We start from the raw sequence: 26,694 nt of genomic DNA on the forward strand, positions 1-26,694 counted from the left end.
TACACTCATTTGTTTTGTTTTTGTTTTTTAATTTACTTTCTTTTTCCCCCCCTTGGCTGTGAAGTTGTTTTTGTGTTTTTTTTTTAATGTTATGTTAGTCACCATACAGTACATCATTAGTTTTTGATGTAATGTTCCATGATTCATTGTTTGTGTATAACACCCAGTGTTCCATGCAATACGTGCCTCCTTAATACCCATCACTAGGCTAGCCCATCCCCCCTCTCCCCTCCTCTCTAAAAACCTCAGTTTGTTTCCCAGTGTCCATAGTCTCTCATGGTTCATCTCCCCTTCTGCTTCCCCCACTTCGTTTTTACATTCACATGAGTGAAATTATATGGTATTTGTCTTTCTCTAACTGACTTGTTTCACTTAGCATAATACTCTCTGGCTCCATCCTTGTCATTGCAAATGGTAAGATCTCATTTCTCATTCTTGTTGATGAACAATATTCTGTTATATATTGACATATATATACACTATACATATCTTTATCCAATTCATCATCCGATGGACACTTGGGCTGTTTCCCTAATTTGGCTACTGTAGATAATGCTGTTATAAACTTTGGGTTGCATATATCTCCTCGAGTTTGTATTTTTGTACTCTCTGAAATCAATGAGTTTTAATAGTTCATGATACAACACAATTCAAAGCACAGCTGCTAATCTGCTCTGCTCACTATGACCATCAAAATTCTTTTTTTAAATATTTTTTTATTATATTATGTTAGTCACCATACAGTACATCCCTGGTTTTTGATGTAAAGTTCGATGATTCATTAGTTGCGTATAATACCCAGTGCACCATGCAATACGTTCCCATCAAAATTCTATTGGCAATTCTAACATGACAATACACACTAAACCTTTACTAGGAAAACACAGAGCAAGAAAGTGGCTTCCTGCTGCAAAAGTAGGGTCTCTAATTCCATTAACTAGAGACAAGTATAGTGAGTTGCTCTGAATGCCTCTCATACTTTCTCTTATTCCATTGATACAACCCAAATTTAAGGGAAATAATAAACACTTTTTTCTTTTAAAATAAATTCTACCTTTCTGTACTTCAATCTCATAAAATATGTTGTGTCTGTGGTGTATTGCAAATTCTTATTTAGTCTTGACAACATACATAATTTTACCTCTTTCCTTCTTAGATTTGTAGAAGTGCCTTGTTGTAGCTCCTATTTACCAATCATATAAATTAGCTGAATATCTCCAGGCCTCTGTAATAATATGTTTAAAAATCCCATACATAATGCCTCAGTTATCTTAATAGTCAAAGGAAACAACAAGAAAAAATTACTTAAGAAATAATTGCATATATTTATATATATAACATTTTGGCCTTTGGTTCACTAGAATGGAAACTTTTAAAGATAAACTAATGATATAGTGAAAAAAATTTTAACACACAAAGTTAGTTCCTTTGCTCTGAATGTGTTCACAAGAAAACAGGATACCTTATTTGAAATATGCTATAGAGATAATTAAAAGTCATAAAGAACAGGCTATTATTTATGGATGCTTACTGTTTGAACAGTTGTGATTGTATAAATATCTTTCTCCTTATTAAACCAGAGTACAGACTGAGATGTGAGGAGTATTTCATAATCAGCCATGTCAGAATTGAGCTCGCAGGAAAGGAAAGAACCAGGCTGGCATTATGAGGGAAGCTACTAGTTTGAAGGCAGAGTACAGAAAAGAGTAAGGAAATTAGGTGTACTATATTTGAGTGTGTTGGGCAAGTCAGGATATACACTATCAAATTTGATATCTGCTCAGAATAAGTAATCAACCAAAGCCTTCAATTCATCTTTTGCTTTCAGAGGTAATTTTGATATGCCATATCATTCTCATGGCATTTTTCACTTCTGCATTCCTCAGCGTGTAGATGAATGGGTTAAGAAAAGGGGTCCCAATAGTATAAAATACAGTCACCATCTTGTCCATGGGGAAAGTGGTTGGGGGGCGTGTATATATGAATATACATGGACCAAAGAATAAGATTACTACGATGATGTGAGAAGTGCAAGTAGAGAGAGCTTTTTTCCTCCCTTCTGCACTGTGGTTTCGCAGGGAATGCAAGATGACAATGTATGAGATCATCAGAATCACAAAACCACTTGTTGTAATGGCCCCGCTGTTAGACACCATCAATAGGTTGATCACATATGTGTCCATGCAAGCAAGTTCCATCAAGGGCTGCAAATCACAGCAGTAGTGATCAATCAAATTGGGTCCACAGAAAGGCAATCTCAAAGCCTGGATAATCTGGGTTATAGAATGGATAAAAGCCCCTATCCATGCAATAGCAATCAAGATGGTGCAGACCTGCTGGCTCATGATGGTTGGGTACCGTAATGGCTTACAGATGGCCACATAGCGATCAATGGCCATGAGGATGAGCACAAAGATCTCCATGCCACCAAAGAAATGTAGTGCAAAGACTTGAGTCATGCAGTCATTGTAAGATATGATTCTTTTTGCAGAGAGTGAATCCACAATTAGTCTGGGGGCTATGGAGGTTGAAAAGCAGGAATCAGCAAGGGACAAATAAAATAGGAAAAAGTACATGGGGCTCCCAAGTGTCCGGCTAGACTTGATGGTCACAAGAATAAGCAAATTTCCTACCATGGTTCCCACATAAAAAATGAAGATGATTACAAATACAATTTTCTTTTTCATAGGATCTTCGGTCAATCCTAATAGTATGAATTCAGTTACGCTGTGATTTTGCTGCATTATTTCAGGCAAAGTGGAGAAAGCATTGGTTAGAAATAATTAATCTGCAATGAAAGAAATATTATGAAATGATTACTCCATTTGGAGATCAAATCCATATGCTTGATCATGGATGTGCTGCTTACCAGTGTGTAATCTCTTACTTTCTATGTTGTTTTCCTCTGAATAAAGTGGAAATCATAATATTTATTCACAATTTATTCACCTGATTGTTTATGGAAACAATGAAATATATCAATAATAAAAGAGTACTTGATTCTTCAGGCATAATAAACATTAATTTAGGGGATTTTGTGTGGGAGGGTATCTTTCTGAAGTGAATGTCTTTCTTTAGTTTAATATAAAAGAGATAGAACAAGAGAAAAACAATATTAAGCAGTGAACATTCAGTCAATTGGTAAAGTTCATCATGAAATTTATTTTAATCTGATACCTTAACTGTTTATTTCCTGTTATTTTAACTCTCAATAATTTCTAGTTGTTTAGAGTTCTAAATTCAGCTTCTATCATAAAATTTTGTACTTTTGAAATTATACTATGTTGTCCAAAGTGAAGTTCTTCTCCTCATTCAGTATTTTAATTGGTCTTTCAGCATATTTTGTTAAGATACAAGGAGAGACTGAGACTAAAATATAGGCTAAATAGAGAACATGTGACATAAATCAAAGTATTCTTTCAAATTTCATGTTATTTTAAGCACCAGGGATTTAGAAAATGAGCTAAGGAAGCTCCAAGTCATAGCTGAAACTTTCCAGTAGAATTCTTGGAATCTATGTTTTGAGTGTCCCCTACCCTGACTTCAGTAAGAGAAGATAGAAACAGGAATGGGACTAATATTTATTTATATATACCAAAAGTGGAAAAATCCTCATCTGTCCTCATCACATATGTCTTTCATATAGTAGCACAATTAAATGCATAAGTGCCAAGTCATTTAAGTAGATTTACAGCATGTATTACACACAGAAGCATAATTTTCTCAAATACAAATGAATTTCAGAGATCATTCTTTAAGAACAGAGTGGATAGGGTGCCTGGGTGGTTCAGTCAGTTAGGCGTTGCACTCTTGATTTCCACTCAGGTTATGATCTCAGGGTTGTGGGATTGAGTCCCATTCCAGGCTCCACATTGGGCGTGGAGCCTGCTTAAGATTCTCTCTCTCTCCACCTCTCTCTCCCCCTTTCCCTTTTTGGGCTCTTTCTCTTAAAATACATAAAAAAAATCTTTAAAAAAATGCGAATGAACATGGGCAAAAGAACTGATTTCAAGAGAAACTCTTCTTCTTAATCATATTTTGAAAATATAATCAAATTCATTCATAGAAAAATACATTCAAATTTAAATTCCAATTATATATCTTTTCACTTATCAATTAACAAAGTGACCTTTTTGATAAATGCCTCTTAACAAACGCTGCTGAAAATGATGTGGGAAACAACTGATCCCACACATTTTTGGTAGGAGTTTATGGGGGTGCAATCTTTCGGAGAGTGATATTCAGTATTGATGATATTTCAATGGCACTTAGACTCAGGTCTAGTGTTTCCATTTGGTGCAAGTAATCTCATTCACAGGCACAAAGACAATCACAGCAGTCCTTTCCACGTTGGCAAAAGGTAAGAAACAACTTGAAGCCCATCAGAAAGGAAGCTGAATGAATCAGGGATAGTAGTTTATGCAATTATCAGTAACAATGAAGTAGATATGTACATAAATAATTTTGAAATATGTTGTAAAGTGAGTTTAGGACTGTATGCAGAGGATGGTAATATTTTCTTTCACATCAGGATAATATCACACACACACACGGACTCATATCAATTAATTGTATTTATGATAGAACCAAAATAGCATAATACTTGTGACTTGGGGTGGGGGAATTGATTCCTTGACACACAGTTGGGAGGATTACTTACCTTTTAAAAATATTCCCTTTGGTCATCGAATACATATCATAATCATGCTGCATTAAAAATAAGCTTTAAAGACTTTCTCTTAGTAGATGGTTGGTTAATCATATTGGCCTATTACTGGTTCATAACAACTGTCTTCTAACATAAGCTGCAGAAACAGCAAGATTCCCAGGGCCAGAATAAGATTTAAATGTTTGTGTCAGAGGGTGAGTCAGCTGTAGAGACAATTCTGGACTCAAGGCTCTTTACCACATCATGCCCCAACCACACTGTCAATCATACAGGTTCCCCTGCATTCTTAGGAGTTTGCCAAATATGCTTGTAGTCCAGCTCTTCAGCAGACAGGAATGAAAACTTGTTTGTGGTTTTTAACAGTTAAGTAATATATAAAGATATCTATCTATCTACCAATCAATCCATCCATCTACTTATCGATCTATTATCTATCATCTATCTATCTATCATCTATCTATCATCTATCATCTATCTAATAGAGATATAGACTGATACATCTGTACATTTCACATAATAATAGATATAAGAGTGGCATACATTTAAAAGGAGCAACACAAGGCAGGTAATTTCTATCTGGTCACTGCTGAATTTAACATCTAGAAAAAAGTACATATTTAATAATAAGTATTCATAAAGTAAATGAAAGAATTAAGAGAATTTCCTATTGATGCAATCCAATAGTGTTTGGTCCTATTCAATACGCAGTTACCATTGAAAAGGGAAGCCTGCTTCATCCAAAGTAAAATCATCATCTCCATGGGGCATTTCCTGGAACACTGAAATAGATATAATTCCTATTTTCTTCTCTCTCCACCAGGATCTGCTGTGCATTTCTCTTATTCTTTCTTCTCGGTTTCAATTGTAATCTACTTTTAGGAAATTCCCTAAATTTTCTATCCTTCTACAAACACCTTTTATGTGTTAGATGCACACGGTGGCATTGATTAGATCCATTGTCTCAGAGTATTAAATACAGTTATTGTTAATCACCTACACAAATCTTACCAGTTTTGATAAGAGCTTATGCAAACATTAGGATGTTCAGTAGTCCTCTTTTCTTCTCAAGGTAATTTGGCCACTACTTGCTCAAATGAGGATTAAAAAAATGTTTATAAAATCCTGTCTGATCTTTATATGTCACTGAGGCTCAGGTTATTGCCTGCAAACCAGAAGACAAAGTTTGTCTGGATTCTGCCCACACTCTATGAAACCGACCCTCACATGGACTTTTGACTGGGAAATGCTTCTCTTTTGCCTTTCCTGCAAGAGTATTTAAACATGAATGTTGAGAAATATAGGAGTCTGGGGAAGGTCATTCCCTAAAGTGTTCCTTCCCTTTTAATGAAGAAGCGTGAGCCAGATGTAATAAAGAACTTAATCTTCAATATTTATTTTTACATTATGGGTAAAAGGTGATCTCTTCTTTCAATTAAAAGGGTTTATTTGGACCATAAATGATGTCTTTTGGCTAGAATAATAATTTTTAAAAAAACAGTGAATATATAGTGATCTAGTGCCCAGAACATGGTTCCTGATACCATTATCCAAAAATGAATTAGTACTTCTTAAATAAATGGCTGACTCTAGGTCTGGGGCAGGGAAGACACAAGATGAACCAGCACATCTTATAATATCAATTAAAAGGGTTTATTTGGACCATAAATGATGTCTTTTGGCTAGAATAATAATTTTTAAAAAAACAGTGAATATATAGTGATCTAGTGCCCAGAACATGGTTCCTGATACCATTATCCAAAAATGAATAAGTACTTCTTAAATAAATGGCTGACTCTAGGTCTGGGGCAGGGAAGACAAAAGATGAACCGGAACATCTTGTAATGCTAGAAGGTAAGGAAGTGCTAACACACACGCACACACACACACACACACACTCTCACACACAGACACACACGCACAAGTATACTTACACTGTAATGCAAATATGCCGAAGAGAAACAAGTACCAATGGGAAGAGCCCCCAGTTCCAAAAGGTGAAAAAAAATTAGGAACAAAATCAATGACACTGAATTGAAATAGAACTCATGGTTTAAAAAATCCACAAGTTCATAAGGATATTAAAGAGCTAAGTAAGTAACTAATAAATAGGGGATAATAAAGAAATCTCCCATAAAAAAAGAATCCCTAATGATATTGTAGGTACTCTTCTTTCAAAGGGTATGGGATAACTTTCAGTCTCTTATTTGTGCACTGTACTCAATTGAGTTCCTTCCAAAAGACTCATTGTGAATGGGGCAAGGGAAGTAAATATACAGAGGAGAAACATGGCACACACTACCTCAACCAGGTGATCAAGGTTAACGTCAATGGTGATGGGTCACAATTAATGTATGTATCCACTAGCATGATGTGATGCAAATGACACTTTGCCTCTGTGACCTTTCTCCCAGTAACCCGTAACCCCAGTTCAATATTGAGTAAAATAATAGACCCCAAATGAAGGATTTTATATAAAATGTCTGACTAGGTCTTTTAAAAATTGTCAAGTTCATCAAAAGCAAGAAAAATTAAGGGGCGCGTGGTTTGCTCAGTTGGTTAAGCCTCCCGCTCTTGTTTTAGGCTTAGGTCCTGATCTCAGGGTCCTGGGACTGAGCCTCTCCTGGGGCTTCACACTCAGCAGGGAGTCTGCTTCTCCCTCTCCCTCTGCCCTCCCCTACTTGCACTCTGTTTCTCTCTCTAAATAAATAAATCTTAAAAAAAAAGTTATACTTTTTTAGTATACTTTTTTTAAGTATACTTATTGTGATGGGCACTGAGTAAATTATAGAATTGTATGTATACATGTACGTATGCATGTATTTAATTATTATTTTTCAATTATTTGTCAGAGAGAGAGAGAGAGAGCACAAGCAGGTAGGTGGAGTATAGGCATAGGGAGAAGCAGGCTTCCTGCTGAGCACAGAGCCCCATGCTGGGCTCATCCCAGGACCCTGGGATCATGACCTGAGCTAAAGTAACAGACTTAAACTACTGAGCCACCCAGGTGTCTTGAGAATTGTTGAATCATTTTTTTACCCACCTGAAGCTAAGCTAAAGCTGTATATTATTATTCGTTGAGATAAATAAATAAAAGAACATTCAGAGAAACTGTCACTGTCTGGAGGTGCTGAAGAAGCCATGACGACTGGATGTGATGTGGCATCTGGATGAGATTCTGGAGAAGATAAATGGCATTAGTTAAAATCAAAGTAATCTGAAAGAAATATGGATATTAGTTAAAAATAATGTGTTCACGTGAAGCGAATGAGTTGTGACAATTGTACCATACCATGTAAGATGGTAACAGGGGAAACTGCGTACAGAGAATATGGGAACTCTGTATCATTTCCACAATTTCCCTGTAAATATAAACCTGCTATAAAATATAAGCCTTATTAAAAAGAAGCAGCTTATTTTATTTAATATGTCATCAAAGTTTATCTGTCTTGTAGCATGGGTCAGCAGCATCCCTTCTTTTTAAAGTTGAATAATACTCCATTCTATGTGTATCACAAAATATGCACAGTCTATGTCCCATGTTGAGTCTGAAGACCAGAAATTGCTGTAAACTGGTAAGAGTTGATGTCTCAGTTCAGGTCCACAAGCAGGAGGCTGCTGTGCAGTCAGGAAGAGTTAATGTGTCCGTGTGCAAGCCATGAGACAGGAAGAGTTAATGGTTCAGTTTGAAGGCTCTCAGGCAAGGAAATTCCATCTTACTCAGGGGAGGTTAGACTTTTGTAATTTTCAGGCCTTCATTTGGTTGGATGAGGACATTACTTAAGTGAGAAAAATCTACTTTATTCAGTTTACCAATTCAAAAGTTAATATCATTCAGAAAAATCTCATAGTCACAACCCAGAATAATAGTCGAACAGATATTTGAGCACCCTGTGGCCCAGGCAAGTTAACATATAAAATTAAAGAGTACAAGTCCACTGTTTTTCCACTAGTACTTATACACATCCCCTGAAATCACACTTGATCTCCAAATAAAGAAAATACAAGGTCATAATTGCACCTAACATCGTACAACTATCCTGCATACAACTGAAAATGCACTAAAACCTCCACAAAAAGGGAAGGCAATTTTGGGGGGTTGATTTTTACTTTCTCCTTGACATTCTGTTAGTTAAATACTACGATGGAAAATAAAAATACTAACATTCTATGACAGAAAGCTAATATATCTTCTGTTACATGATAAGGTAATAAGAAAGGGAACAAAACAAAGATATTTGCTTTACATATATTCATGCACACAAGCATATTCATAATGTAAGGAGTAAATATAATAATTACAGTCTTCATTTTTCTAACAGTCACATGGTTAATTTATAATTACTTTCTTCTGTTCCTCGTTCTGTATTCAATGTGCCTTCAGCAAGTAGCAAAGCTGGTCATGGTTCTTAGCTGGTGGGGTAACACAGACCTTCATTAGTGAAGGGTCTGGGTCCTTAGTAGTTCTGCCTGGATTGGGTTGTTGTAGTTTTCTATTGACCTTATCACAGAGCATGGTGATACTAACGGTGATCTGATGGGATCTCCTGTATTCTAGATATATTCTTCCTTATCTCCATTGTGGAGTAGTAGTCCAATTTCCCTGTGGTTGCCAGGATAAATCACCCCAGCCAGCACAACAGCTATGTCTTTGCCTGTAGATTCAAAGACATGAGCTGCCCAAAGTGGTCTGGGAGCAGTCTTAACATTCTGTTTAATAGAATCTTGTGTCTCTTGCTGGAAGCACTTCACTTTGGAATGAAGACCTTGAAGCAAGAAGAGCATAAGTAAATGGGAACAGGAAGCAAAAATTTTGCTATTGGATCACTAAGGTTAATGATGCCTGATGCCTCTCCCATTTCTATCCTTTAATTACAGGACCTCGCTATGGGAGGAACAGCAACATGTGATGGGTGCTGATTCAGAGCATATATGGCTTTCCAAAGAACTGAAGACTCTTGCTCCAACCCTGGAACTTATTGCTACCTAGGTTGTATTATAATTAATTCTGCAAAAGGTCATTCCACCACTTTACCAGGCCGATTGCTTCAACAGAGAGGGAAATGTAGTAAGACCAGTGAATTCCATGAGCATGGGACCATTGTGGCACCTTATCTGCTGTGAAGTGAGATTGCTGACCACAAGCAATGCTGTGTGAAATGCTATGAATGTGGATAACACCGAAATCAAACTGCGTCACTCACTGGTTCAAAGTCTTCCCAATGATTGCCCCACAGTATTTAGCAGTAAGCCTTAACATGATTACGAGACCCTTCTTCATTTTCCATGTTCCTCTCTCTCCAGGTTCATATTCTGCTATTTACCTTTTTTAAGCTCATTGTCTAGCACATTGCCTGGCACATGGTCAGAGTTCAATAAATAATTGTTGATGGAATAGATGGATTAACAACCATAGTCACACTGAATTCCTGAGGTTTCCTGCATACTGATTTTCACCCCCTGCCCTTTGTTATGTATTCTGTCTGGTAAGAATGCTCCCATTTCAACTGATGTGAACATATTCACTCTGCTTACTCCATTTCAAGTTTCAGGTTCCATGTTGTATGTCTTTTCATCCTGGAACCTTTCCTGACCCTCGTTCTTTGGTGTGTATCCCTTAAACATGTTTTCATTGCACCCTGTAAAGCCACTATCTTACCATTTATAACACCGTGTTGTCATTTTCTGTTCCTCTCTGGGTGTCTCTCAGTGGATCTGAAGCTCTGTGAAGGCAAGACCCAGGTTCCTCTCTATTCACTTTTGAAGCCCCATTAAAAATCAATGTGTCTGATATATTCTTTGGGCTCAAGAAACTTCTGTTGATTAATGAGTGAGGGATGGAAAGAATAAATGGAATATATTTATCCTGAAGTTGTTTTGTGTGTAGATGGAGCCACATATTTTTAAAAATACCTTTTTGTAATGAAATGCTACCAAAAAGTAAACTAATTTTAAACAAAGTGTGGTTTCTCAAAGAGATCTAGCTAGAATTCTCAGAGTCTGAATCAGGAAAAATAGGAATAAATTACCTACACCCCAGTATTTTTTTCCTCTACATTTTATTGACTTTATTCACCTTCCTTTATACTTTTATTTTTTATTCAGTATTTATCGTGCACCAGACATTTTTCTACTTGTAGAAACTATTCTTAGTTATCAGGCAAGAACTTTATGGAGTATAAGTGTATATTACAATATAGAAATTCCTGTCTGACTTTAAAATAATCTTTCATTCGAGGCGTTGCATTTTCGAACGGCTTATCATCATAAGATGGTGACATGAACAATACAAAATGATTCTGTAGCCTACAAGGAAATTTGGAAACAAGTATAATATTCTTCACCTACCCCTTAAGGGTTAAGTGGGCCATTGCTTTTATATTCCTAAAGTAGTTACATACCACAATATTATAGTGGACATATTATCATCAACTATGATAAAAAAAATCAGCAGAGTTGTTAATGAAATGTTCATAGAATTTAGTTATATGAAATTAATTAATATACATATAATATGTAATTATATATACCTACATATAATTATGATATATAATATGTGTATATAATAATATAACATGTATATGTATGCTATATATAATATATACATATTAAAATATAATATATTTTATATTACACATAATATATGTGGTATCAAGCAAATCTCTAGTTCAATAAATGGTATCTATTATAATCATCTTTCTATCATCATTGTCCGGCACTGTATCACAGCATTTAAGACCATGTCCTGAGAAATCAGGTAGATTCTAATTACTGACTCTTCAGTATATTTATTTTGATGCTTTCCCCTTTCTGTTTCTTAACCTATAAAAATGGCGATAATAGTAGTGCCTCCTTTTTTCAATTGTTATAGAGATTGCTGCTCAATCAATACCAATATATTTTTAGTTATTAAATTATGATGACAGCTTAGGAATCCATACGTATGAACTAAGCTAGTAAAACAAAGCACCAATTTAGTAGAATTATTTAAATATGCAAAGAGTGATCCAGGGTTACGGTTATTTTTCCTTTTCTTGAACCCATGTCTGTTCTTTTCAATGCAAAACCTTTGATTCATAGAAGTCATTTTTTTTTTCTTTATTTCATAGGTATTCCTTCTCAAGATCATCCAAAATGTCCTTTTGACCTTTGCTTGAGTTGCATCAATGTGGACATCCAGGCACATTTACTAGTCACCTAAAATAGCTTTATTACTACACAATTTCCTAATGGCATTTTTCATCTGGTCATTTCTTAAGGTATAGATTAAAGGATTTAACATGGGCGTTATGGTAGTATAGAACAATGCTACTGCTTTATCAATAGATAAAGTAGCTGCAGGTCTCATGTACACAAATATACAGGGCACAAAGAATAGGACGACCACTGTGATGTGGGAGACACAAGTGGAGAGGGCTTTGCGCCTTGCCTCCAAGCTGTGGTTCCTTAGGGAACGCAGAATGACCACATAGGAGACCATCAAGAGAAGGAAGTTTAACAGACAGATGAAACCACTGTTGGCAGCAACGAAGAGCCCTAGAGTATGGGTGTCAGTGCAGGCAAGATTGAGCAAAGGGTTCAGATCACACATAAAGTGATCTATGACGTTAGGGCCACAGAAGGGTAATGGGATGATAAAGAGGATCTGTATGGTTGCATGAAGAAAGCCTCCGACCCACACCACTCCCATTAGTAGGCCACATACGTGCCGACTCATGATGGTCATGTAATGCAATGGCTTGCAGATGGCCACATAGCGATCATAGGCCATCACTGTAAGCAGAATAACATCAGCACCTCCAAAAAAATGTTCTCCAAATATTTGGATAATACAGGCATTGAATGGGATGGTCTTCTTCTCACGGAGTGAATATAAGATAAGTGTAGGGGTATTGACAGAAGAATAGCAGGCATCAATGAAGGAGAGATAGGCCAAGAAAAAGTACATGGGGGACCCCAATAATGGGCTGGCAGTGATAGTGACCACGGTGAGCACATTTCCTACCATAGAGATGATGTAGATGACCAAAATCACAACGAATATGATTTTCTGCATCTTTGGATTCTCTGTGAGCCCCAGTAGAACAAACGCTGTCACATTGCTCCTATTCTCCATCATTTCAGATTATGATTAATTACATTACCTGAAAAAGAAATCCCTTTTGATTAACATAACTTGATTTTATTAAGCTTCTTCATCTCATAAATAGTAAATGCCTAGATTCTACTGAGTTGTGTAATCTCATGAGGTTTTTGAGATAGAAAGTAGTTCTGAATTCTTGAAGATGGTCTGTACACACTTCATTGTCTGAGATGGCTAAGAACCTATCTTGGAGTAGTCGTACTAGCAGCTAAGTTTGAAAATAGTGATAGAAAATGGATGTCAAGCCAATGAATATAGAGTTCAAAATTTTCCTTTATCCTTAGGATGTGGGGACCCATGGAAGGTAATTGAGGGTAAGAGTGAAAGGATGAAGAGGAGTTGAAGGAAGTGTGATTCTTGCAAATAAGTCTGGTAAAGATCTTTGTGTGCCTTGATGACGTCAGATCAGATTCAGTAAGGGGATTCAAGCCAGGGACAAAAAGCCCAGTATCAGACTATTTATAGTAGTTGACAAAAAGTGTAACAGGGTGTTTCTTATGAGAATGTAATAAAAGCTCCAGAAGCTATTGCAAAAGAATTGATAATATATGTTGTCAAATCCAATAACTTTATAATAGCTGATAAATATATTTTTAAATGATTGATTGCTATGTGCATGGCATGGCAGTAATCTGTGGGATTAGTATTATTTAACCATTTTGCAAATGAAGAAACAATTGCAGAGACTGATGTTAATAGTAATAATATCAACTAAAACTTACTAGTTACTTGTGTTTTGTTTTTATGGAAATGTCATTGTTTAATCCTCACTACAAACTTGTGAGATAATTGCTACTATTATTTTATACTTCTTTTACGCAGAAGGAGATACAAATGTAGAGAAGAAGTTAAGAATCTTGCCCAAGTTCAAGCAGATAATAAAAGGTAGAACCAATATTAGATCAAATTGTATTTGTTAAATTTCCCCTCAAATTTTTAATCCCTGCCCAACATTTTTATGTAATAATAAGCAATGTTGAACTAGTAATCTGCTTTTGATATGCCATAATAGTTCTAATGACTTTAATGTTATTTCAGAAAAGTGTACATGAGGCAATTTCATGAACGAACACACACACACACACGCACACATATTGGAATCCCTAAATATTAATAAAAATGTGGTGCTGCTTTCATTGAAGAGCACTTTTACCTTGACCTCTTATGCAGCCCCATTTCCTGCCTTCCCAATCTCCTTACAAGCATGGGTCCCTAGATTTTTCTGGACAATATTGAAAATGACTATGACAGTGGTTAAGTGTGGTGCATGGGTTTGAAAATCAGAGAGACTAGCTTAAAATCTTGCCTTTTGCACTTGCCACTTCTTTTATCCAGGGTACATTTCTTGGCCTCTTACATCCTTACTTCCTCATCCATAAAGTGGGAATGACCATATCCATATCCCAAGTATTATGAAAATTGAATGAGGAAACATATAGGAACATATCCACCTCATTACTGTGGGCACATAGGAACTTTCACCTATTTTTTTGACTGTGTATGCAGCTAGGAGATAAGAAGAATTGGTATTTTGAGTGAATTACAGATAAACATTTAAGCATGCAATAAGCGCAGGAAGATCCATCTCCAATTTTACTTTTCAAGAAGCCACAGAGACTCACATTATCCATAACAGCTGAATGCAGGAAGGACTGTCCCTGGTCTTGCTTGGATTAAATGACTGGTGATTTATGTCATTTATTACTCAAATTTATGCCTTTTTATGCGTGGAGTGTATTTACATTAGATTTTCATGTTCATGATTAATTTTGAGTGTTAATGGAGGTGTCTCATAGTGGAAGAAAATGCCTGGTGTCAGAGACCTGGGTCCTACAAATTGCATAATCTGTATGAGCCTCAAAGTTTTCATTTGCCCAATTAGGTTAATGATATTTAACAACTATCTTTTGAAGAACTGGTGTGTGCATAAAATATTATGGTATTTGAAAAACGTTGAAACATATTGATTACTACATAAAGAACACATCAATCTTTAAGATGCTTTAACACTACTGAAAACCTTACCTTACAGACTTAGACGATCTTAATGATGTCTAGTGGTTTTCAGAAATAATTCCATCTTCAAACTGACCTCTTCTTGGATAGGAAACTTACAATATGAAATATATGACACACTCAGACAATTTTGGTAATTCGATAACCAATCAACAGTTCTTGAGAAAGTGTTTCTATAAGCCTAAAATTTTCCTCTTAGCCTAAAGCCTCAAAATTCTTAATAGTAAATCTGGGATTTGAATTTAGAATGAATCCTTTAGAACACTATAGAGACATGATCTCCAGATGGCTCTGGTCCCATAGGAAAGAGGCAAGAAATGTGGAGGAAGCACTTCCAAAAGGTTCATTCCTAGCATAATGAATCTTGCTCTGGAAATGTGAACCCCCCACAACACTTTTACCTGGCACTGCATGGATATTTAAAGAGGTTTCCAAAAAGATTCAAGGACCTTGGCTTATAGCTGCTGCTTTCTCTCTCTGGAATTAATTATCTCCTTTGATAGAAAGGTTTTGTGTTAGAAGCAAGTGCACTGAAGAGACATGTTTGAGAAACATCCAATTTTGAATAGGGAATTGCATTCCCTGTACTTGAAACCCAAACATGAGAAAATCCCCTTTCTCTTTGTGAACTTTGGTTTCTAAGGAAGCTAAATGTCAGGTGAATAGGAAAATGGCATAATTTCGGTGTGGGGACCTGTGATGTACTTAACTTGTTGACTCAGGTCCCCGAGAGAACTTCTGCCCCCTTAACAATATTAAAACTTTTCTTGAAACCTGCTATTGATTGCGTCAGAGCTAGAGCAGTGAGGGCAGAAAAATCAATGGAATGCAGGCATTAAACTCCTTGACTCCAAAAACTGTTTACCAGGTTCATCAGAGGGTTATGGAAGTAACAGAAACTCTAATAGGCTCCCAAGTAGTAATCTCTGGATCTCACGGTTTGGTCAGTAAGGAATAGTAGGCAACATTAAAATTGGGGTGATATCAAAATACAAGCAGAAAGTTTTAATTTTAACTACGGGCATTGTTCCACACTCTTGCCACTTCGTATTATTATTTTCCTTTTAGTGATTCAAGGAGCTATGTGTGATATATTATTGTGATTTTAATTTGCTCTCCCTGATGACTAATGATGTTGAGCATTTTTTTTTCACGTTGTTTGCCATTTGTATATATCTTTTAAATTTTTATTTAAATTCCAGTTAGTTAACATTCAGGGTAATGTAAGTTTCAGGTGTACAATATAGTGATTGAACAGTTCCTTACATCACCCGGTACTCATCACAAGTGCTCTCCTTAATCCCCATCACTTATAAAACCCATCTCCCCCACCCACCACCCTTCTGGTAACCATCACTTTGTTCTCTAGCGTTAAGAGTCTGTTTCCTGTTTTGCCTCTCTATCACTCTCTATCTGCCCCCCCATACTGGTTTGTTTTATTTCTTAAATTCCACATATGAATGAAGTCATATGTTATTTGTCTTTCTCTGACTGACTTATTTCAGTTAGGATAATACTCTCTAGCTCCATCCATGTCACTGCAAATGGCAAGATTTCATTCTCTTTGATGGCTGAATACTATTCCATTCTATATATATATATATATATATAGTATATATATATAGTATATATATATAGTATATATCACATTACATATATATTTGTACACATTATATACATATATGTATATGTGTATCACATCTTCTTTATTCATTCATTAGTTGATGGATACTTGGACTGTTTCCATAATTTGGCTATTGTGTTAATGCTGCTATAAATACTACGGTGGATGTATCCTTTTGAATTTGTGTTTTTGTGTTTTTGTATTCTTTCAGCAAATACCTAATAGTGCAATTTCTGGAATGTTGGATAGCATCCATAATATATCTAGAACTTATGAAACTCAACACCGAATAACACATAATCCGATTAAAAAAGGGACAGGAGACTTGAATAGACATTTTTCCAAAGAAGACATACAGATGGCTAACAGACACATGAAAAGATGTTCAACATCAGTGGTCATCAGGGAAATACAAATCAAAACTACAGTGAGATATCACCTCACACTTGCCAGAATGGCTGAAGTCAACAATACAAGAAACAAGAGATGTTGGGAGGATGTGGAGAAGGGGGAACCCTCTTGCCCTGTTGGTGGGAACGTAAAGTGATGCAGCCACTCTAGAAAACAGTATGGAGTTTCCTCAAAAAGTGAAAAATAGAACTGCCCTATGATCCAGCATTTGTGTATGTTTTTTGAAATTTCTTTTCAAGTCCTTGGGCAATATAAAAATAGTAGCCCTGGGTTTCTTATTACCAAAATGTGTTATTTATATAATCTAGATATAGGTATTTTTGTCATATATATAGCTTACATATAAAAAAAGAGTATATATTTATATATAATTTATATATAAAATTATATATATATAAATTGTATATAATATAAAAAGCTTATATGTAAGTTGTGTCTACATATATATGTAGTTTTTGTGTGTGTGTGTGTCTCTCTCTCTATATATATCTATATACCTATAGATATATAGTTTTTTTCTAGTCCATGCATTGCTTTTTCATTTTAAAATGATGACATCCGGGGTGCCTGGGTGGCTCCGTTGTTAAGTGTCTGCCTTCAGCTCAGGTCCTGTTCTCAGGGTCCTGGGATCAAGCCCTGGGTTGGGCTCCCTGCTCAGCAGGGAGCCTGCTTCTCCCTCTCCCACTCCCCCTGCTTGTGTTCCCTCTCAAGCTGTCTCTCTCTGTCAAATAAAAAAATAAAGTCTTTTAAAAAACAAAATAATATCGTGACATCCAATGAGCAAAAGAGTTAAAATATTAAAAAGCTGCAATTTTCAGGTTTTCTTCTGGTTTATGCTTATTGTGTGATATTAAGCAAATACTGATCTATCCCAAGATTAAAAATACTCTTTCTAGTATTTTTTTTTTTAAGATTTTATTTATTCATTCGACAGGATAGAGACAGCCAGCGAGAGAGGGAACACAAGCAGGGGGAGTGGGAGAGGAAGAAGCAGGCTCATAGTGGAGGAGCCTGATGTGGGGTTCGATCCCATAACACCGGGATCACACCCTGAGCCGAAGGCAGACGCTTAACCGCTGTGCCACCCAGGCGCCCCTCATTCTAGTATTTTTATAGGTTTATCTTTTAACATCTAGGTCTCTGACTCATTGTGAGTTAATTTTTGTGTATGGTGTTCCATAGAAGTTGAGGTTCATTTACATCTCAGATGAATATCCAATAGACCCAGCATACTTAGCTGAAAAAAGTCAATTCTTTCCTCCATTCAATTACCTTGACATCATTGTAAAAATATCATGGATTAGGTCTATCTATGAACATTCTATTGTTTCAATGATCTATATGCTTATCCTTAGAGCAATACCACACAGTGTTGATTATGGGAGCTTAATATAAATATTTTATTTAGCTAGAATAACTGTTCTCTACACCCCTATCCCCGGTTTTACATATAAGTGATAGCATACAGTGTTTGTCTTTCTCTTTCTGGCTTATTTTATTTAGTGTAATGCTTTCCAGATTTACCATGTCATTGCAAATGGCAAGATTTCCTTATTTATAAGGCTGAATAATATTTACCTTCGTTATTCATTTATCTATTGGAGCACATTTGTTTTTTCCCCATATATTGGCTGTTGTAAAAAATGCTAGAATAATCATAGGTGTGCAGATGTCTCTTCAAGATACTGATTTTAAAACTTTTTTCTCCCTTTCTTTCTTTCTTTCTTTCTTTCTTTCTTTCTTTCTTTCTTTCTTTCTTTCTTTCTCTCTCTCTCTCTCTCTCTCTCTCTCTCTCTCTCTCTCTTTCTTTCTTTCTTTCTTTCTTTCTTTCTTTCTTTCTTTCTTTCTAGGTAGGCTCCATACCCAATGTGTGGCTTGAGCTCATAGCCCTGAGATCAAGAGCCACATGCTCTACTGACTGAGCCAGTCAGGTGCCCCTAAAATACCGATTTTAAGTCTTTCAAATATACCCAGAAGTAGGATTCCTAGATCTTATATATATGGTAGTTCATTTTTTATTTTTTGAAGTCTCACTATATTGTTATCCATAACGTGAATGCGTTTTCGTATTCCCACCAGGGTGTATAAGGTTTTCCTTTTGTCCATATTCTTGCTAACATTTGTTATCCCTTGTGTTTGTTTTATTATAACAATCTGAGCAGGAGTGAGGTGATATTCAGTTGTGGTTTTGATCTACATTTCATTGAGAGGTAGTGATGTTGAGCACCTTTTCATATATCCTTAGATGATTTACATGTCTTCTTTGAAAAAAAAAATGCTATTCAAGTCTTTTGCCCAATTTTAATTGGATTATTTATTTATTTATTTCATTGCTATTAAGTTGTATTAATTCATTATATTGTTTCTTTTATTTTATTCTCTTTGTAAACCCTTATCAGGTACACGTTTTGTGAGTATTTTTTCCCATTCTGTAGATTGCTTTCAATGGACTGTTTCCTTTTCTGTGCAGAATTCTTTGGTTTAATGTAGTCTCACTTATTCATTTTAGATTTTGTTGCCTGATTTTTCTTTTTTTCTGTCTAATCCAAGAAATTCTTTGGAAGACTAGTGTCCAAAATCTATTTCCCTCTTTTTCTTTTGGGAGGTTTATTTTATTAGGTCTTACATTTAACTCTCTGATTCACTCCAAGTTAATTTTGTGATTTGATTTGGTGAGATAGATGAGGATAGTTTTATCTTTTCCTGTGAAAAATGCCATTGGAATTTTGATCAGGATTGCATTGAATCTGTAGATTGGTTTGGGTTGTATGGATATTTTCACAATATTATCTTTCTAATCCATGAACATGGAATATCTTTCCATTCATTTGTGTATTCTTCAGTCTGTTTCTACAGTGTCATGGTTTTCAGTCTACAATCTTTTCACCTTCTCAGTTAAATTTATTCCTAAGACTTTATGGATTTTGAAGCTATTGTAAATAGGATTGCTTTCTCTTTTGTCTTTCACGGTGTTTCTTGTTAGTGTATAGAACTGCTCTTGATTTCTGTATGTTGATTTTTTATCCTTCAACTTGATTGAATTCATTTATTAATTCTAATATATATTTTCTTTTGGTGGAGTCTTCAGGATTTTCTATATATATCAGATCATCTCTTTTGTGAATAGACAGATTTACTTCTTCTTTTCTTAAGAGGTTGCTTTTATTTATTTTTTAACCTAATTTGTCTGGCAAAAACCTGTAGTAAAATGTTGAATATAAGTAGTGAGATTAAAAATCCTGGCATTGTTCTGACATTATGGGGAAAATATTTTGTGAATTGTGATTGTTTGTTTCTTTAGTGATTTTTCTAAATTATTTTTTGAAATCTGTATTCTTTGCTATGTGTGGAAATCAAACTGTCTCCTCTATTAGGAATGACATATGGAGGAACATGAATGGAAAAAATAGTTTTTTACATATTAAATGGAGCAGTATAAGAAAACATGTTTAAAAATATTTTTGCTACTCCCCAGAATTATAACCACTGGTAGGAAGACATAAGGAGACATATTTTTATTGTTTTCCAATATGAAATAAACTAATGTATTCATCAGGAAAATGGGAAGGGTTGCCATATTTTTTCATCAGTGAAGATTTTAATCAAAGTCCTATCTGTCATCTTGTAACAACAAGACTGTAAAACTACAAAAACTATAAAACTTCAGTGGTTGGTGGCCAATGCTGTGATCATATGTCTATTAAATAGAATGGTATAAACCAGACTCAACCCTACTGAAACTGGGAAGAGTCTGGTTCTAATAATTATTGGTCATCTCTTTCTAAGGATCTAGGAGTAGACTTTTGGAGCTTCTCTGATTGGGATTGACCCTAAGGAACTTATGTGAACAGGAATAAATTTATGAAGGCATTGGTAGAAACTTCAATACTATTTCATAAACCCCACTTCTTGGTCTTTGAGCATAATAAAATCTGTCAGCTTTTACCTTAGGGACCTCAGACCTTCAGTAGAACTAACACTCCTTGGTATTCAAGACATTAGCGCAAAGACACAAATGAAAGAATGTTGTGGAAGAAAGTTACAAATGGAAAACATTCATTTATTTCAGTGTTTTCTAAACTTATTTCAAATTTAGGTCCATTTGCACCAATTAGTAGAACAGACAAGGGCATATATTCAAATGTATAGCTCCTAGGATTTAATTGGCTCATAGTCCTGTTGTGCTCTAAGAACATCAAGTATCATCCAGTCCTGCTGCTTCCAGTCTAAGTGCTCAGATATGTTATACAGTCACACAACAATTGTGAGATGAGCTTGTTAAAAATACAGATTTTTTAATACCACATAACCATTAGAAACTCTCAGCAGATACTGTTACCTGTTCAATAGTGTCTCCCAAGCACTCCCATGATCTAACAAGATAGAGAAATACTGATCTAGTCATCATTAAAAACTGAGCAAACGGAAGTCCATTGAGATTCCAAGCTGAGATATTAAACATGACCCATAGTGTGGTTCCAGAGCCAGTGTTTCTTAATTATAACTTCTAATCCAGATATGGTGCTGCTTTTGGTCTTTCTTACCTTTAACTCTGTGAATGCATCCACTTCTGAGATAATTTTTTAAAGAACTGTGTACTGTTCTTAATATAATCTATACACACATGTGCACAGTCCACCACTAACACTTACCTAGGTATAGGCAGTCACTTGAATAATCAGATTTGTGCAAAAGACAATGGAACAATGAGAGGGATAATCAGTGATGTGTTCATTTGTTGTAGAAAAAGAAAGCTCTGAATGCATGAAATGAAATAGAGATGTGTGATGAATGGCTCACTGTATTCAGTAAAGCTGCTTAGTTCAAACATTGGATGAAATACAGTTTCCCAGCTATGCATTTCAGGATTTTATTTGCCCTGTTGATGGAATCAAGTGGCCTACTCATCACAGTTCTCTTTGTTTTCATTCCGTTTCTTTAGTCTTTCCATTTAGTCACTTTATGTTAATTGGGGACCACTGGCTACAGACAAGGGAAGATTAGTCAATTAGCAGAAGCAGATGAATGGGATGTTAGCATCACAATAGGGATCTTAGAGGTAATTTATTCCCCCAATTTCCTTACTGTTTGGGTAAAGAAATGAGTCCAAGAGAATGGAAAGCTTTCTCCCAAGAGTAGAAGAAGAGGACAGGTCTTCTGTGTTTTAATCTCTTTTTATCTCTTTCACATACTGCACATACCTTGCTTCTCTTTGCAACCTTGCTAGGTTTAGTTTCCATTGGCGGACTTAGATAAGAGCACTGTAGTTCAGATCTGTTATTTTTCCTATATCCTTTTGTGCATGCAACATATACATATGGAGTGCTCCATATGTTTCCATCACATTTCTAAATGCTGGAAAATGGCTTAATACATCATAGTAAACTCTCAGTTTAAGGCAAATGAGAGAAAGACCAAAAAAGGGAGGAGAAAACAATGGTGCTGAGAATGACCATGCTGAGCTTCTGGGTTTGGTAAGATTTCTCTGGCCTAGATCATCAGAAAATGTATCTCCTTATGAAATATTAGAACAACAACAACAACAATAATAATGATAAATAATACCCCACATGTGTAGAATGTGTTATTCTCTATTTTGCTCCTCCAAAAACCCTGTGAGGTTTTTATTACTATCTTTATTGAACATATGAGAAAATTTAAGATCATATATGTTAAATTGTTCCTTTCAACTATTTAACATTAACCTCTGAGAAAACCTTCCTGCTTCAAAGTCTTTTCATTGCATTCTTGAGTTCTTCTTTTCTCATGGACATAGATCGGGGGATTTAACATGGGGGTGATAATGGTGTAAAATACAGCCACCATCTTATCCTCTGAAAAGGTAGTATCAGGACGCATATACATGAAAGTACAGGGGCCAAAAAAGATGATGACCACAGCAATGTGGAAGCCACAGACAGAGAGTACTTTGTGCCTACCTTTTGCTGAGTGTTTTCGCAGGGACATCTGGATGATGGTACAGGAAATTATCAGGATTACAAAGCTCCCCAGAGCAATGGTACCACTGTTGGCTGTCACCACAACACCAACAACATATGTGTCTGTGCAGGCAAGTTTCAGCACAGGGTGGACATCACAAAAGTAGTGCTCAATATCATTGGGTCCAAAAAAGGTAACTGGACTACCAGAGCCACTTGGATAATGGAGAGTAAGAACTGACCTATCCAGGTCCCCAGCAACCTTTTATTGCATCTGTCCCAGTCCATGATAGTCATACAGTGTAGGGTTTTACAGATATCCAAATAATGGTCATAGGCCATTATAGTAAAGATGAAGATCTCCATGTAACCAAAACAATATACCCTAAAGAGTTGCAGCAGGCACCCCATATAGGAGATACTTTTGCTCTTGGCTCATATGTCAACAAACATTTTGGGACCTGTGACCGAAGAGTAACAAATATTCACAAAAATTGTGAATTTTGTTGACGAAGAAATACACGGGAAACTTGAAAATTTCACCCATGTAAACAGTCAGCATGATGAGGAGGTTTTCCAGAGAATGACCTTGTAGAAGAAAGAAACCACCAAGAAGAAAACTTCTTTAAACTCTAGGTTCTGAGAAAGACCCCAGAAAATGAATTCAGTTACATGGTTCATTTTTTCCCATGGAATTATTATAGCACAGCAAGTTCCCAAGAAACAATGAAATTATCTAAAAGATAAAAACATAACAAGAATAACAAAATTTATTTACGATTCAAGATAAATGAGAATCCTAGTAGAGACAAGTGGATAAATGGGTAATTCCTGCTCCTTGACACGCATAATTAGTGGAATTGAGGTGTACATATTTTTATCATCTTACCTCCATGTTTAGTCCATTCATTCATATTAGATGAGGAAACAAAGTCCAGAGACATAAAGAAAATTATCTAAGTCAAAAATCTAACCAAGAAACTCAGTTTTTTAAGGCTTATTTCTGTTTGTTTGTTTTTAGAAATTTAGTAATTCTAATTCTGTGTAAGACAGTTAACTAATTTTGAAACAATTCAGTGTTGGGGGGATATGGTAATGTTCATATATCTGGAAAAGCTCATCTTAGTTTTGTTACAGAAGTGAAAACATGTCCCCATATTTTCCCTTCTGAATACTGCCAATAGTGTTGATATAGTTAGTTGAGTATGGGCAATCTCTGCAGGTTCTTCTTAGAATACTCTGACCTTTGAGTACATGAATTTATGGTCCCCTATTTGATATCAGGCTCTTAGAGTCAAGAGGCCATGGGTATAGTTAAAAAGAAGACCAGAATTATACATGTCTCCTTCTGATAAGATGGTGCTGTAATTCCAGAAAATATTTAGCTCCATGGGCTTCTGTTACCCCATTTGTGAAATGAGAAAATTTCAGTTTTATTACCGTTACCATATGAGCAGTTATTTGTACTTTGAAATTAAATCCATTCTTTCAGCCTGGGAAAGCCATCAAACTCTTATGAAGAGGCAGAGATAAAGTAGATAAAGCAATGAAAGGAACTGCTGGTGACATTTCAGGACCTGTTGGATTTGAAAGGAGGGGAAGTGAAATCTAGTGATTTCTTGTTTTCTTTATCAGTGTTTGAGGATTCCTTAGAATTACTTTTAAACATCTGCCTGTTATTTAAAAAATTAAAAAGTCACAGGGAAAAAAAAGGAAGGACTCTGTCCTTAATCTCACTAATTCCTCCATGTTTCCTTTAATTTTTCATGTTTCATGTTAGTTTATATTGTTCTCCCAGTCAGGATGCATTAGCTATTTCAAAGAGGCTATCCCTGGAAATATTTTGAATAGATTTACGAAGAGGACAGTATCGGATGCATCTTCAGTGCTGGGACTTCAGCTGTGCTAGTGAGGTCACCAGAACTCACGTGTGGAAAGGAGTATGTACAATAGCTTTGACCTAAACTTACAAGTTCCTCCTGCAACTGAGCCACAGACGTAGAAGACTCCTCTAGGGGTAGGTGAGGAGGGCACTGCACAGTGTCCTAGGCCATCATCAGGCATTGTGTCTGTCTGAGGCCGCATCCCTCCAGGTCTGTCACGTGTAGCACATACAGCTTCTACCGTACTCTGTGCTCTCAGCTGTCCCTTTGCAGCAACATAGTGCCTGGCTCTTCCAGCTTTCTGGAAACTACAGGGCTTTATATTCTCAGATCTGTGTATTATGGCTGATAGAGTAGTGATTGCAGATGTGCCGTCTATTATATGGCACAAAATATGATAATAATAATGGTAAAAATCATAGTAGTAATAATAATAAAGGCTTAGACTCGAGTACCCCCTGCTTTTACATTTTCATTCTCCTTTTTATTTTCCAGATGAATTAAAACATACAAACAAACAGAAACCCTAGAAAACACAACTATTTTCCACCGAGAGAGTCCTTCTAGCTAAGAGGTCTCAAGACTAGTAGTAGTTGACAACTGGGATCATGACCTGAGCCGAAGGCAAATGCTTAACCCACTTATCCAGCCAGGCACCCGGTGTTGACTTATTGGGAGGTTAAGTATATGTTAAAGAGATGTGTGTAGGTGCTAGGTGGATAAGCAATGTATTAACTTTCCTGGGCCTAGGGTGCTCAAATAGTTCTTTGACTATCCTTTTAGGTTGTGACTTTGAGATGTTTCTGGATGATACTAATTTTTGAATTGGAAGGCTGAATAAAGTAGTTTGCTCTCACTAAAGAAGGGTCCTCAAAGAACCAAACAAAGTCATCTGAAATTACAAAAGGCTAACCTCCCCTGAGTAAGAGGACGATCTCCTGCCTGAGAGCCTTCAAACTGAACCGTTGGCTCTTCTGTCTCACGGCTTGCACACTGACTCATGAACTCTTCCTGACTCCACAGCAGCCTCCTGCCCACGGACCTGAACAGAGTCATCGACTCTTACTGGCTTATAGCAGTTTCTGGTCTTTGGACTCCCAGTGGGACATACTGTGCAGACCTTGTGGTATGCAAACACATATTCAGCATTGACAAAGAAGGGATATCTGACCCATGTTACAAGGCAGATAAACTCTGATGACGTAGTGAATGAAACCGCCTGTTACTTTTTAATAAACTTCAGACTCTTTAGCAGGTTTATATTTACAGGGAATTATGGACATGATACAGAGTTCCCACGTGCTCTGCACTCAGTTGCCCCTGTCACCGTCTTCCATAGTATGGTACATTTGTCACAACTCCTTCACTTCACATGAACACAATCTTTTTAACTAATAGCCATACTTCTTTCAGATAACTTTGACTTTAACTACTGCCGTTTTTCTTCTCCAGACTCTCGTCCAGATGCCACAGCACATCCAGGTGTCATGTCTTCTTCAGTAGCTCAAGACAGTGACAGTTTCTCTGAATGTTCATTTGTTTATTTCAAGTAATATTAACGTACAGCTGTAGATTAGTTTCAGGTGGGTAAAATAATGCTTCTACAATTCTAAAGACAGCTGGGTGGTGTGCCTTTAGCTCAGGTCATGATCTCAGGGTCCTGGGATGAGCCCTGCATGGGGAATCTCTGCTCAGTGGGGAGCCTGCTTCTCCCTCTCCTGCTGCTGATCCCCAGGCTTGTGCTCTCTCTCTCTCCCTCCCTCTGTCTCTTTCTGACAAATAATAAATATATAATAACTTAAAAAAATTCTATACTTTACTCAATTCCGTCACAATCAGTGTATCCTTAACTTTTTTCTTTTTTTAAGATTTATTTATTTATTTATGGAGAGAGAGAGAGCTCAAGCAGGAGGAGGGCAGAGGAACAGATAGAGAAGCAGACTCCCTACTGAGTATGGAGCCACATGAGGGGCTCAATCTCAGAACCCTGAGATCATGACCTGAGCCTAAAA

The 26,694-nt window shown here is 36.2% G+C and overlaps 2 protein-coding genes and 1 pseudogene across 2 annotated transcripts; all 3 read right to left on the reverse strand.

Annotated features, from left to right (window-relative positions):
- Positions 1-1,775: 1,775 nt before the first annotated feature.
- LOC103672244 (olfactory receptor 4C11-like) lies at positions 1,776-2,744 on the reverse strand. Its single transcript, XM_008700912.1, has one exon. It carries the CDS (start codon positions 2,742-2,744, stop codon positions 1,812-1,814), a length of 933 nt encoding a protein of 310 aa, XP_008699134.1. The 3' UTR covers positions 1,776-1,811.
- Positions 2,745-11,855: 9,111 nt separating this feature from the next.
- On the reverse strand, positions 11,856-12,956 carry LOC103672243 (olfactory receptor 4C46-like). Its single transcript, XM_008700911.2, has one exon. The coding sequence runs from the start codon at positions 12,783-12,785 to the stop codon at positions 11,856-11,858; it is 930 nt and encodes a 309-aa protein (XP_008699133.2). The 5' UTR covers positions 12,786-12,956.
- A 9,630-nt stretch (positions 12,957-22,586) lies between these two features.
- LOC103672360 lies at positions 22,587-25,738 on the reverse strand (annotated as a pseudogene).
- Between the last annotated feature and the right edge of the window lie 956 nt (positions 25,739-26,694).

Source organism: Ursus maritimus, unplaced genomic scaffold, assembly GCF_017311325.1.
Source record: "Ursus maritimus isolate PB19 unplaced genomic scaffold, ASM1731132v1 scaffold_23, whole genome shotgun sequence".
NCBI lineage: Eukaryota > Metazoa > Chordata > Mammalia > Carnivora > Ursidae > Ursus > Ursus maritimus.

Coding starts and splice junctions, on each gene's coding strand:
- LOC103672244 (XM_008700912.1), bottom strand. CDS start 2,744: ATGCAGCAAAATCACAGCGTAACTGAATTCATACTATTAGGATTGACC.
- LOC103672243 (XM_008700911.2), bottom strand. CDS start 12,785: ATGATGGAGAATAGGAGCAATGTGACAGCGTTTGTTCTACTGGGGCTC.